Here is a 13,256-nt window from a genome sequence, read left to right on the forward strand (position 1 = left end):
CGGGGGGATGAGGTAGCGGGGTGGGGGTGTGTGCAGGTCACTAACGGGGTGTGGGGGGTGTATATGTGTGGGGGTCACTGGGGGGTGAGGGGGTGTATCTGTGTGCTAGCCCATGTGTATGTGTGTGATCCCATATATGCAAGGGTGTGTGTGTGTGTTTCCACGGGCATCATTCATCTCTGTGTATCCTGCTTCTGCCCCCAATGCACAGCCCTTGGCTGAGAGCCAGTCCCCCCCAGCACACAGCTAGGTAGCCAGTGCCTAGCCAAACGGCCTCTGTTAACACTCATGTGCTGAGTCCCCCCCCGTCACAATTAGGGGTGTCTCGATGGGGGTGGGTTATCTGTGCTTATTTAACTGCTGCTGAGTCTCCTTGATGCCCCCCCAATCCCCTTGCACCAGGGTCCCCCTTCCTCTCTTTTGTTGTCTTTCTCACCTTCCACCCCACTGAATCAGTGCAGATGTTGGCTCCCTTGATGCCGCACTGAAAGCCGGCCCTCGCCCAACGCCACGCCAGCATTCCTCTTTCCATGGTTCACGTTTGGTTCAGTCACGTAAAGCAAATGCCTCTCAGAAAGGGCTGGCGGTTTCGAGGGGCTTGGGTCTGCTCCCAATGCCAGCGGATTTGGGGGGGGCTGTGATTCCTTCAGAGGAACACGTTGCTCACTTTGCAGTACGCCTCTCCTCAGCTCCCTGTTTCCTTACTTGTCTTGGGATTCAGACATACAATGCTGAAAACAATTTTCTCAGGTTTTTAGAGACTAGGATTTTCTAGTTGTGTTACTTTATAAACACTGATTTCTCTCTCTCTAAACATGCTGCCATTATACATGCACATGCAAGTAGTAAAGTGCTTCACATTTTAATTTATTTCCATTCTAAACACCCCAGTTTTGGGGGAAATGTCAGAACATATGCTCTGTAAACCATTTCCTGATTTCAAATGATTTCCCCCCCTCAGCAAAATGAGGTCCATGAGATCTTTAGGTTGTGTATCTTACCATTTTGTATTCATCACTCTGTTCTTCTCCTTGGAATCTAATTTCCTCTTTGTTGGGTAAGGGGTTTTTGTGTTTAATATGAATCTTTCTCTGTCTCTCTGAGTGAAGGGGTTACTTCTGAGAAAATAGAGACACTGAGTGAGACTATTTTGCACAAACAATTCTGTTTCTACATCAGTCTGCTTACTCACCACCACCCTTCTTCCTGGGGGGAGGAGGAGTTGGGAGTCAGTTTTAACAACCCTTCATTCCTTCTTTCGGTGAACACACCTTGGTCTTTGGGGCATCAGCTAGTTATCACCCATGATAGGAACAGGCGAGCGTAATCCTCATCACCCCTTCATTTGCTTTGTGGGATCCACTACAGACATCTTCCCTCCTTTGGGGTGCAGAGCAGAGAGACACTGAGAGGACTTCATTTCCAGATTCTTCTCAGGAGGTACTAGAAAGACAGCATTTCAACTGAGAGAATCAAGATCAAAACAGCGTTTGCTGAGGACACTGAAAGAAGCACCCATCTTTGGCATTCCTTCATCTCCCATTCCGTGCTCCCCAAATCTCTGGTAAGTCCCACCACATTCATTCATTCATTCCTTCCCTCATTCATTCACTGTGCTTTTCCCTTCCCTCCCCACTCTAGGAATTAAGAGAGGAGCATACATAGAGATTAAGAGCAAGGTGGGGAAAAGGAGCTGGGGAAACTGGCAGTATACACACAGATCAGGAAGGGTGGGGGGCTTTCACATACCCACACTGTAGGGGAACAAGGAGAGGCATGCTGTCCTCAGTGAAAACCAGCTGGGGGAAATTTATACCTTGCACACACCCGCACAGGCACAGTGAGGGAGGAGGCAGTATCTGAGAGGGTGTTTGGGGAGGGAAAGAAAAGGTGATGCTATGCAACTCAACCATCCCTTTGATCTTTCCTGTTGACCAATACCAGCGTTGTGAGGCAGGGAGGGGAGGGAATAGATTCCTTACAGAAGATCTGGAACGGGTGTGTGAGTAAGGGATTTTATCACCTAATCGCAAGCATGAAGATAGATGAGGAAAGAAAAGGGGGTGGGGATATTTGTATCTGAGACTGAGAAGGGTTGCTAGTATCTTTACTGTCAATATGGAGGGGTTGAGCCAATGAAATCCATAGGGGAGGATGCAGTTGTGCATTTGCCCATCTGCAGGAGAGGACATGCTGAGAAGGAATGAGGGTGAAGGCTAATGTTTTATGTTTTGCCATCCTGCAGTCTGTTTTTCAGACATAGCACTTAATATGTTCTCTTCTCTATTGACTGCTGCAGTCTCTACAAATCTCAGCGGGGCAGTCTGTGTATTGAGGGGAGGAGAGGGGGGTGAATTCAGTACCTGTGCTTTGGGATCACCTTTTTGCAATGACAACCATGTGTAAAGGGAGGATGGATGGCATGCAGCAATAATGGCCAAGACTATACTGCTGTTCAGGATACCTCAGCATTTATTTTATATCCTCTCTATCACTGTTCTATTTTTTAAAGTCTTTTGTTCTCTCCAAAGCCCCATAAATAGTTATAGGCCATTAAAAACCTGCAACTAACTACTTGAAATACCTGGGCCTACTTTAGGGTTGTCAGGACCAGGATGAACATTGTTTCAATTATTTATTTCAAAGTGGTTTTAAAGCAGTCATAATGAACGACCAGTGTATTATTTTTGTTTTCTATGTATCTGTTTCTGCTTGGGTGTTCTTTTTTGATGTACAACTACTTGTGTTAGGTTTTTCATGGATATCTGTTACCTTGGTATCTTGCCTAGAAGGTTGGTTTTGATATTTCATTTTTCATGATTTTTTTGTCAGTTTCCAGCTGCTGTTCTCACCATGACATAGGGGTTGGTCATGTTTCTATAATGTGCCCAGGTATTACTGTCTTCCATGTATAATGACTGCAAAATTCATTCAGAGGTTTTCCCACCAGCATGGTGGATATTACTTGGCTAACAGCTCAACCCCATCTTGAAATTGGTGTTATAATTCTGTTCTGTCATGGACTGATGTCTCCTATATTGCAATTACAGTATCTTGAAAGCCTTTGGATCCTCTTATCTTGATGGGGCTTTCAAAACATGGTTGCAGAAATTGCTGTAATGGAATAAGTACATTTATGTTTTAAACCTATCCTACCCTCTCAAGCATCCGCTAATTCAAGAAGGAAATTAAAATTCTTGTCCCCACCCTAATAATGCAGTTCATAAACAAACAAAAAATAAGGATAGGTGTTTCACTATACAGTATAAATAAAAGATTGCAATTCTCTTTATAGTTAGGTGCATGGATAGGGTTTTTTTTTCTTGGTCAGCTGCTTCCCATACTGAGTGGCTTCTCCCACTTCCAGAATGTTGTTTGATTATCAGTGTGACTCCAAAGTCAGAGCTGGGAATTAACTAAAAAGGTGGGAATAGATCTTGTCTTCCAGTCAATAGCTTTGCTGAAATCAGTGGAATTAGTTTGGATACATGCTGCTGTAAATGGCACTGGGATCTGACTCAAAACTAGGAAAGAGGTAATGCTGAGAGAGGCTAATGATAATTGTTTTTGTTCTTAGCCTTACGGTAGACAGCAAGAACGTGCCACAACTCAGATTACTAAGGTGGCCAAATGACATGTAATCCTAATGTTGTGAAACCTCTGGATTTTTCATTCAGTATTCCTGGAGGGAAGAAATGGAGGGAACTCCCCTTGGGGTTTTTTTGCAGTTTTTTTAATGGAGATTTTTTGTGATAGTTGCACTTTAAGAGGATGGGGTGTAGAACAATTTGCTAAGTCATCCATTAGTTGAGAGGGAAACCATTACTAGCTTAGAATTGTTCAGTTTCTCGTAGAAAATGGGTTTCTCAGTCCAGCACACACAGGATAACTTGCCATACTATGTAAAAACTAAAGTACAGGTTGCCATAATTGTTTACGAGAGCTCAAGCAGAAAAGACAAAGAATAGGGGTGTCCATGAAGCCTAGGCTTCATCTTGGAGTAGGTTCCTTAACTGTAGGGCACAGATCAGTAGGCATATACTTGGTATACCCATTTTGGGGATAAATAAATGTTTCCAGGGATTCTTCAGAGACCCAGTTTGATTAGCCTGTTTCCTCCTTACGCTTAGGTACTTAAACTGCCTCAGATCATGCAAGTTTTATTATATAGAGTATTTGTAGGTAACAGAGTGGCAGTTAGGGAGTGCAGGAGAAGAGGTAAATGGGCAAAAAGTACTGGTATGTGGATGCCACAGTGAAAACTAACATCAGTAGTAGAGTGATGCCACAGCTAATGTTTCAGATGATGCTTTCATTTAATCTATAATCAAATTGCTGGAGGGTTTGTGATATTTATCCAAAGCAGATATGAGTGAGTGCAGGGATAGTTGATTGGCATTTGTCAGTACTTGTTTTTGCTGAGGCAGCAACCATGAGTCAAATCTCTGATGGATTTTTCTTGTTGTAGTCTGCACTTTTGGTCACCTAAGTGATTTGAGCATCTGTTGAAAGATGGTTCTGAATTTTGCCATTATGGCTTAAGAGTGAAGGGGTTTCAGCCACTTCTAATTCCTAAGACTTTTTAAATATCTGCCCCCTGCCTTCTTGGCACACACCTATTGTGGATTCTTTGCTCCTGTAGACACTGGGGGAAGTATTTAGCACACACCCAGCATTGTCTTGGGCTACATCTCTGTTAGATTAAAGAGGGTGGAGTTGTCTTTGAGGAGGAGTTTAGGAAAGCACATTCTACTCAAAAGCTTAATGCTGTATGTAGCTGTTTGAAGGGAACATTTCCCCTTAAAAGGCTATGTTCTCAGGAACATACGAGGGAACCTTGATATGTCCAGATTAATACAACAAATTGCTGTTTTTTTTAGCATATCCCCAATAATGAGAATTTTGACCATGGAAAGTATTAATTAGAGCTTGGAACTGCCATGTCTGGTCTGTCTTTTTGACAGGGAATTTGGCAAACAGGACCTTGGAGTCCTAGCCCCATTTATGATACTGACTGCCCTTTGACTTTTTAAGCAAGTCAGTCATCTGTCCTCAGTTTCCCTGCCAAGAAAGTGAGGGTATTACCTACCTGATTCACAGTGGTGGGGGGAGGTCAATCTTAATTTTTATAAAATACTTTATTATTCTTAGATTGAAAGTGTTCTAGAATGTTTTATTCTAGGGAGACAGATATCTGCCCAAAGTGTTCCTGAAATGCCCTATAGTTTAATAAGTAGGTTGCAGTATCTAGATAACTTCTGTCTTTCATGGTCATGCTCCAGCTCCTTGTGATACTGTGTGGTGAAACAAAGGCTAAGAAAGGGATTATATTCTCCAGCTTCATTCTTGCTCTTAAGAAAAAGTCAAAGGGCAGCAAAACCAATGACCAGGAGAATTAATAGAACTTCTACTTCTTCACTAGGATGGAACTATGTTAGGAAGAAGAGACTTGAGAAAAAGAGGGCTAGAGGGAGCAGACCCTGTGGTAATGGTAGAGAAACTGAAGGATATTTTGTTGGTAAGGAAGACTAATGGTGTAGGAGAGAATTCAAATTTGTTCCCTTACACCAGTGTCAAAACCAGTGGTAAAAGATGCACATGTATGGAATCTGTAAGGGCTTTTGGTTGACCTGATCTTAAAATAAAAATGTTTCTCTGGGATGTTCTTAATATTTCATGGTTGGTCTTAAAATGAGGCAGGCTGGCCTTTCTCAAGCAGGTAGCATGCTTTTGAAAAGGAACAGTAGGTGATGCTGTTCTGTCTTTCCTTAATAGTAAGGAGCTATTTGTAGAGAGCATAAAGGGGGTCAAATAACCTAAAACCTTCTAAGTTTGGCTCTTCCTGAACATCTTACTGTTGGTAATAGTAAAGCTCAAACATCCTCTTCCACTGCATTCTTAACATTATGCAAAGAGAGCTGTGATAACCTAGCCAGAGGGAAAAAAAACACTACTCAGAATCTGATGCAAGAGAGGAAGGTGGGTAGGGTCAAATTCCCAGCCAGGGTAAGCTCAGCTTTCCCTTCTCTTGTTTAGAAAGCAGCAGAGTCTTAGTGCTCAGGACCCAGTTTTGTACCTTTGGATTGGCCTCTCCCTACTAGGAGTGTAAAACTGGAAATATTTCTCTTGCAAATTTCAGTCCGCAGCTGAAAGGAGAAAGCATTCCATTTCCTACTTCAAACATGATCATTTTAGTTGCTGTAGGGAATAGGTACTACCCTATTTGCTTCTGGGGTTTATTGTTTTTTTTTTTCCCCTTTCATCTGAATAAAGAGGTAGAAGAGGTGATCCTGTTGCTGCTTTTAAGTTTCTGAAGCACTAGGAGCAGCACAATGTTGATATGATCTTTGACAGTTACTTGCTGCCAAAATAGCAGGAGTGAATATGACCGTTCTTTTAATTCGATTCTTGTACTGTTTAACATAGCTTTAAGTAGCAGCAGAGGTCAAAAACTTTAAAATTAAAGTATTTGATATAATTTGTTTTTATGGTTGCCCCTCCCAAAACAGTTCTGAATATGATTTGAAGTAGGTTCTCTCTACTGAAGAACTGCCTGCCTGCACATGGAATTTGTGCAGATTAGATAAGGTTTAGAGGCTAGATTTATTTTAGTCTAGCCTTCTATATGTAGAGCCTAAGCTCACCTGATGGAGTTGGTCAGGCAGAAGTGCACTGCTTCAGAGTCCGCATTGATTCCAGTTGCTTTTTGGATGCAATTCATCATGCTAACGTTTGACCTGCAGGGCTGTAAACTACTGGTTCTCAACCTCAGTACATTCAAGGAACCCATCAGAAAATGCCAGCTCTTAATTTTCACTTGTTTTTTGACTATAGAAGGATAAAGCAATTCTGTTGCAAAGAACACAGAAAGACCATAGCAGGTCCAAATATTTTTGACAATATGGATTCCTATTTGAAATCTCTGCACTTATCTTGTGAATCGTGTACATGTTTGCATATCCAAAAGTACTAGTATTGTGTGTCATCCTTGAAAGGATCTCATGGCACCCTTACCAAGAATCACTGCCTTGAACAGTCTTGGCCCTACATACCTTCTCTCTTGTGCCCTATCTCAATCCCTAAGATCAGCTGAGAGCACCTTCCTGCAATTATTATCTGCAAGGGCTGGAAGGGATCTTGAAAGGTCCCTTCCAGCCCTTACAATCTATGAATCTGAATGCCAAATTTACTTGGTGAAAACACGTGGAAGATAATTCTCCGAAGTAGCTTCTTTGCTCTAGAACTCTGTGCCTCTTGTGGCCTGTCAGAGTCTGAGCCTAGACATGTTTCAAGTGCTGTAAGATCTTTTATTTAGGCAGGCATTTAAGAAACAAGGTTATGTTGATGTACTGTTCGGGAAGTCCTTGCTTGTTTTTCATAAGTAATTTTGTAAGCCACCCTCTACTTTTTGGAAAAATACCATATAACTCTAATAAATGAATTAAAATACATTTTGTCTTGTTACATCCATTAATCAACCACTGCTTGTGTGTTTCTAGTATGGTCAAGCAAAGTGGCTACTTGTACCAGCAGATTAACTTCTGCTTGAAACCTGCGTTGACAGTGATGATGTGGTCAGTGTTAGGGGTTTATGCCAGTGCAGCTACACTTATGTAGCTGATCAGTGACAACTGTAAATGGACCAAATCTATAGTTTAAATCTGCAGATGGGCTGCTCCAGTATTTTCAAGAATTCCTTTCCCTAACATAGGCTCTGTCCTAGATGTTGGGGAAAATTTACATAATAGGAACAAGTTGTTGTTTGTTTGGTGGGGTTTTTTTGTTTGCATAATAGTCTTTCTTGGACATGTTAGAGGCTTTTTTGTAAGCAGATGGCAAATGTACCATGTCAGTAACTAGAGACTAAAGTTCTCTGTATAGTCAAAGCAAGGAAGCAGTAACAGTGTACATCTGTACTTCCTTAGCTGTAATCTCCACTAACAGTGTTCATACTATAATTTACGATTTTTGTATGTGGGAGATGGAAGTCCACGGGTGTTTTCCATGTATAAGGAAGAGGTGGTTTTGTGACAAAGGAACTGAACTGGTACTTGGAGTTGATTTTCCTGTGAGCTGAATCTATGATCTTGAACAAGTCATTTCATTTTTTGCCTTTGCTTTCCATGAATAAATTGGGACGATACTCTGAATTTTATGGATACCCCAATTGTAATAGAACTGTCTTGGGGGTACTGCTTGCACTAGAGTAGTGGTTTTCAACCTGTTTTCACTTGTAGACTCCTAAAAAATTTGACTGGAGGTGCAGACCCCTTTGAATTGTAAGTGTGGGTATTCACATCATTTTGATCACAGTTATCTTTCGTGGACCCCTTAGACATAGTCTGCAGACCCCCAGGGGTCCATGGACTACAGGTTGCAAACCACTGCACTAGAGCTTTGATTGAAGACCCGGAACTTGTTTCACAAGTTACCAGGCAATCACTTAGTGAAAATACTTTGTTACTACTATTCTTACATCTGTTACTGATTGGCCTTTGTACTGTTCCCCTGTGAATCAAGTTATGCATTTTTATGCTGAAAAAACAGCTGCGTGTAGAGCAATAGTCTTCAACATTTTTAGACTCAAGGCATCCCCTGGAAAATGCCAGCATTTAGCTGTTACTTGTGTCTTAATGATGGAAAAACAATAGCATGATTCTTTCTGTTGCAGAGAACTTGGAGCACAAGATTGGAATGTTTTTGATGCTTTAGATTCCTATTTGAACTCTGGGTTTATGCTGCAAATCAGACGTACGAGTTTGCACATTTAGTGTTTCATGGTACCCCAGGACACTTTTAAAAGGATCTCAGGCCTCCTTGTTTGGGAATCAGTGGTGTAGAGGGAAAAGGTTAGAGGCTGAAGGAGGGCTGAGGACAGAACCTTTTTACACTAACATGTTTGGTTTTTTTTTACCTTCTTTATTATCTAGAAGCTTCATTGAAAAGAAACCCCGGAGGTTGCAAGACCTAGTCCAAGATGTGCAGCTCAGTTGCTCCCAGGCTGTGGTTTTTAACAGACCGTCGCATCAGAGAAGACTACCCTCAGCAGGAGATCCTGAGGGCACTCAAGGCTAAGTGCTGTGAAGAGGAACTAGACTTTCGGGCCTTGGTGATGGATGAAGTAGTACTGACCATTGAAGATGGGAACCTCGGTGAGAATTAGCTTAGTTTGGGGGCCAGGCGGGTATCTATTAAACAAGACTGTTGCAGTTCATGATCATCCCTGTTTTAAGATTGTGTATGTGTGTCCATGCATACACATGCCAGCACATCATATTGAATCTAAATTAATAGGGATATCAGTCACTTCTGATACCTAATTGTGCTTATATCTAAGGTGATCTTTACATAGAAATTGTTGATTTTTGTGAACCTACATTTGGACTACCTTGGTCCTTCAGTTGTAGAATTGGGGGAAGGAGACTGTCCTTTGAGAGTCATTAAATCCAATTTCCGCATTTTTGGCAGGTCCACCATACTGTATTGAGGGGTTCTCTGTGTGTGGTATGAGATTAATCATCTTTAGGGTATCTGGATAGAACAAGTGACTTTTTTCATTTTGTGTGCATTCTGTAAGCGCAGATGGCATGTGTTTTAGATGGGAGTTCTGAGGAAGATACACTAAGGTCTATTTTCAGGCTGGGTACTTATCCCAGTTAAATATTCAAATGAGTCTTGAGGTACAGCAAACAAACTGAAAGGGAATTTCACTTATCAATATAACCTGTCAGGAGCCTGGAAGGAGAACTTGAGATGACTAAAGCATGTCTTCTTAAAATATACGATGGGTGTACATACCCCAATGGAAAGATGTCTGGAATAGAGTGAGCAGCAGGGAAATTATGTTTTAAAAAAACCCAACACATTTATGTACAATATTCATGATCAAAGAATGCTGAACAAATCCAGAGGGCCATAAGAAAATTAAGTAAATGACATGAAATTCATTAACATGAATAACATGAAATTCAGCAGTGGTCAACACAAGCTAGTGCACATCAGAGTAATTTGAGCTACTGCTATACGTTTGCATTCTAAATTAACTGTAACAAGTAAGCCCACAATAATAGCAAGGTAATTTTCCAGTCTGAATATTCCTTTAGTGGGAATCAAAAAGAAAAAGTGTTAGGATCTATAAGGAATGAGATATACAAAATAATAATTAATATACAGTGTTGTTATTGGAAGAGTAGTAGTAACCTCCATTTAAGGCTTTCAAACACTTTCCATTTGTTTGTTGTTGTTTTTTTTTTCTGCCCATTTTTAAGAGTTAATTTGGCTCCTTGGTTTGTGCCTTTGTAATTTGGTTGGGAGATGGTCCTGGAGTTGGCAAAGGCTCGTCACTAAAACTCTACAGCATTGTCTGCCCCAAGCATGTTCCCAAAGTGTCTCCTTGCATCTTGCTAAAGCAGCTACATGTACTTTTGAAAAATTGGGCTGGAAGGGAACACTTGGAAGTCATTCAGTCCAGTACCTTGTTCAAGGTAGGATCAGCCCCATTTAAACCATCTCATTCAAGTGTTTGTCTATCTTGCACTTAAATGCATTCAATGATGTAGATTCCAGGACCTCAGTAATTGTTCTAGGCTACTTGCAGATGGTGGGGGGGAGGGGGGAAGAATGTGGTTTACTGGAAGAAGCAGTGTGTTAGTTTGACCCGGTTCTGCAGCATCTATATAGATTGGATGCTTTAGTGGGTCTTTTTTGGTGCTTTCATCTAATAGCTGATTCAATCAGCTATTAGATAAGTGCCAAAAAAGGCCCACTAAACCATCCAATCTATACAGACACTGCACAGCTGGGTTGAATGAATGTGCTGCCTTTTCTGGGCATAAGCATGCTGAATTTAAAATAAAGCACTTTTTTGTTTTGTTTTGTTTTTCCATGTCTGCAAGCAGCCCTATTGCTTAACCATCCTTTCAGATAGAAAGGTTTGTCTAGTATTCCCCCATAACTTTTTCCTTGTTGCAGTTTAAAACCAATGTTGTTCATTATGTTCCCCATAGACACAGAATAGCCAGTCATCATCCTCTTTATAACACCTCTTTTTATATATGAAGATTATTGTCAAATAACCTGTCAGTCATTTTTTTCTCCAACCTAAATAATCCCAGTTTTTTCAATGTTTTTCTTTGTATGTGATCTAATCTCTAATCCTTGATAATGGCTTCTCTTCTTTCCCAACCCTTCCAACTTTTTCTACCCTGTATGTAGGCAGTTTGAAGGGTAAAAACCTCACCAACCTTGAGGTGGCATTAGACTTTTCAGTGGGGCTTCAGGTAGAAGCTAAGGTGTGGATCTCTTCTTTCTCCCCATCTATGCATGTAATAGCTTATTCCACTGATGCATAGGTAATTTAGCCAAGTATGGTCCCCACAGCCTGGAGTGCTGATCAGTTGAAAACCGCCTATGTATCCTTGACACAATCTGTTACTGCTGTTCACCATTTAGTGCTCCCTTAATGGACAATTTAGGATAAGAAAGAGAGGGAAGAGAAGGAAAGCTACATTATTATGCAATGTAGAGCGCTGCTACTGAAGGTAAAAGAATGAGAAAGTAGAGATGTAGAGAAATAGGAAAAATGGCATGAAGGAAGCAAATAAAAAAAGAAGAAATTCAATGAAGATTTTAAAAAATTATTTACTCTATACAAAATGTCTACATAAGTATACCATAATGTCCACTGAGCGTCTTTAAAGGAGTGGGATGGCATGTGCTTGAGGGGTGGGAATTGAAATTTGCTATGGCCTGTCTTAGCTGGGTAGGCTATCAGCCTGGCTTTTATCTCAAGTCAACCAAAGTTCTGTCTCCTGAACTTTCTTCTCTCTTGCTTGTTTTTGTGGTTGCTCCTTTGTACTGATCCAAATCTGCGGATAGCACACAGGCAAAATGGATCTGTTTCTTCCAATCTTACTTCTTTCTGTCTCTTGTAAAATGTTTTATGTAACCTAGGCGGTTACACTGAAACAGAAGCCGGGAGATTATTATTTCTGTCCTGACTGCTATACAGTGAAGTGCCCAGAATTATTGAATAAGATCTCACTGCACACAGAGAAGTTACAGAAACTCATTCTGGTGGAACAGAAATTAGAATTCCAATATCTGAATGTGGTAAACTCAAGCTCCTTCATTTAGCTATGTGTCTCCCAAAAAGATTGTTTCAGTATTTGTGCCTGTTTATGTTGTTAAATAAGGTAAATGTGCAGGTTTAACCATTTTTGTTTTGAAGGTGACTCATGTATAATCTCCCAACTAAGATTCGTCTTTTAACTCGGATGGTAGTTTATGGTTCCACATTTCCAAATGAAAATCTCTCCCTCTCCCTCTCTCTCTCCCTCTCCCTTTCTCTGTCTCACTTAGATTTGCAAAATATGAAATAGTAGAATTAAGGTTGGAATTCTGATATTTTGTGTCAGTGATACACCTGGGTTGGAAATTCAGAGTCAGATTAGTGACACCTGAGATTAAAAGTATAGAGTGGTTAATAACAGTAATATAAAGTTAGCTACTTGTGTCTTCTGAGAAACAGTGACTAGGAAGAGGGTATTCAGTGTAGTTGTATAGCAGGAAACAAAAAAACTGATACAAAGAAATACTTTGTGTAACTGTTATGTATGACCCCTGGATCTTGTTGGTACAATGCATCACTGAGGACAAGCACTTAGAAGAAATCAAATTGGATTGTAGGTTTATATGAAAATTGAGAGCATGTGAAACAACTGTAAGTAAAGCATTGATTTTTGTTTGTTTTGTTTTGTTTTTCTGTTAAGCTTGGAAGGGGTGGAAACCTCCATGAGTCCAGGCATAAACCAGATATGATGTGGTTGAGATTATTCTTCCCATAGGAAGAATTCCTTTCTGTCTTCCAGCCTGAGGGTTCTTGTACCTTGGCCACTGTTGGTGATAGGGTATGAAGTTTTCTATGATAGGAGGACTGCTTTTCTGATATGGTCAGTATGGTACTTCTGTCTAGAATATATTAGAAGTAAATAAGATGAACTTAAGCAAAGACTTGAGGCTAAATATTAGAAAGTATGTCCTAACAGTGAGAATTCTGTTTGGCCTTGGGAAAACTAATAGAGGTACACCAGTATATCAGTCCACATAGCATCAGCACTGATAAAAGGAAAACTGACATTATCAGCAATTGGCTTTTTTTGACTGGAGTAGCCAATAATGTCACTGATAAATGCTGTGTGCAGGCATGTAGCAGCAGCATACATGTGGCCAGGAATGCAGCCCAGCAGCTTGGAGAG

The 13,256-nt window shown here is 40.8% G+C and overlaps 1 protein-coding gene across 2 annotated transcripts in view; it reads left to right on the forward strand.

Moving 5' to 3' along the window:
- Window positions 1-1,339: 1,339 nt before the first annotated feature.
- Window positions 1,340-13,256, forward strand: part of RIMKLB (ribosomal modification protein rimK like family member B) — a 107,412-nt gene continuing 95,495 nt past the window's right edge. For both annotated transcript variants that reach the window (XM_019516057.1, XM_019516058.1), the window contains exons 1-2: window positions 1,340-1,564; window positions 8,931-9,152. In XM_019516057.1, the coding sequence (XP_019371602.1) occupies window positions 8,978-9,152 (175 nt within the window). In that variant the 5' untranslated portion in view covers window positions 1,340-1,564; window positions 8,931-8,977. The remainder of the gene's footprint in view (window positions 1,565-8,930; window positions 9,153-13,256) is intronic.

Source organism: Gavialis gangeticus, unplaced genomic scaffold (genome assembly GCF_001723915.1).
Source record: "Gavialis gangeticus isolate Ggan-Ray unplaced genomic scaffold, GavGan_comp1, whole genome shotgun sequence".
Classification (NCBI taxonomy): Eukaryota; Metazoa; Chordata; order Crocodylia; family Gavialidae; genus Gavialis; species Gavialis gangeticus.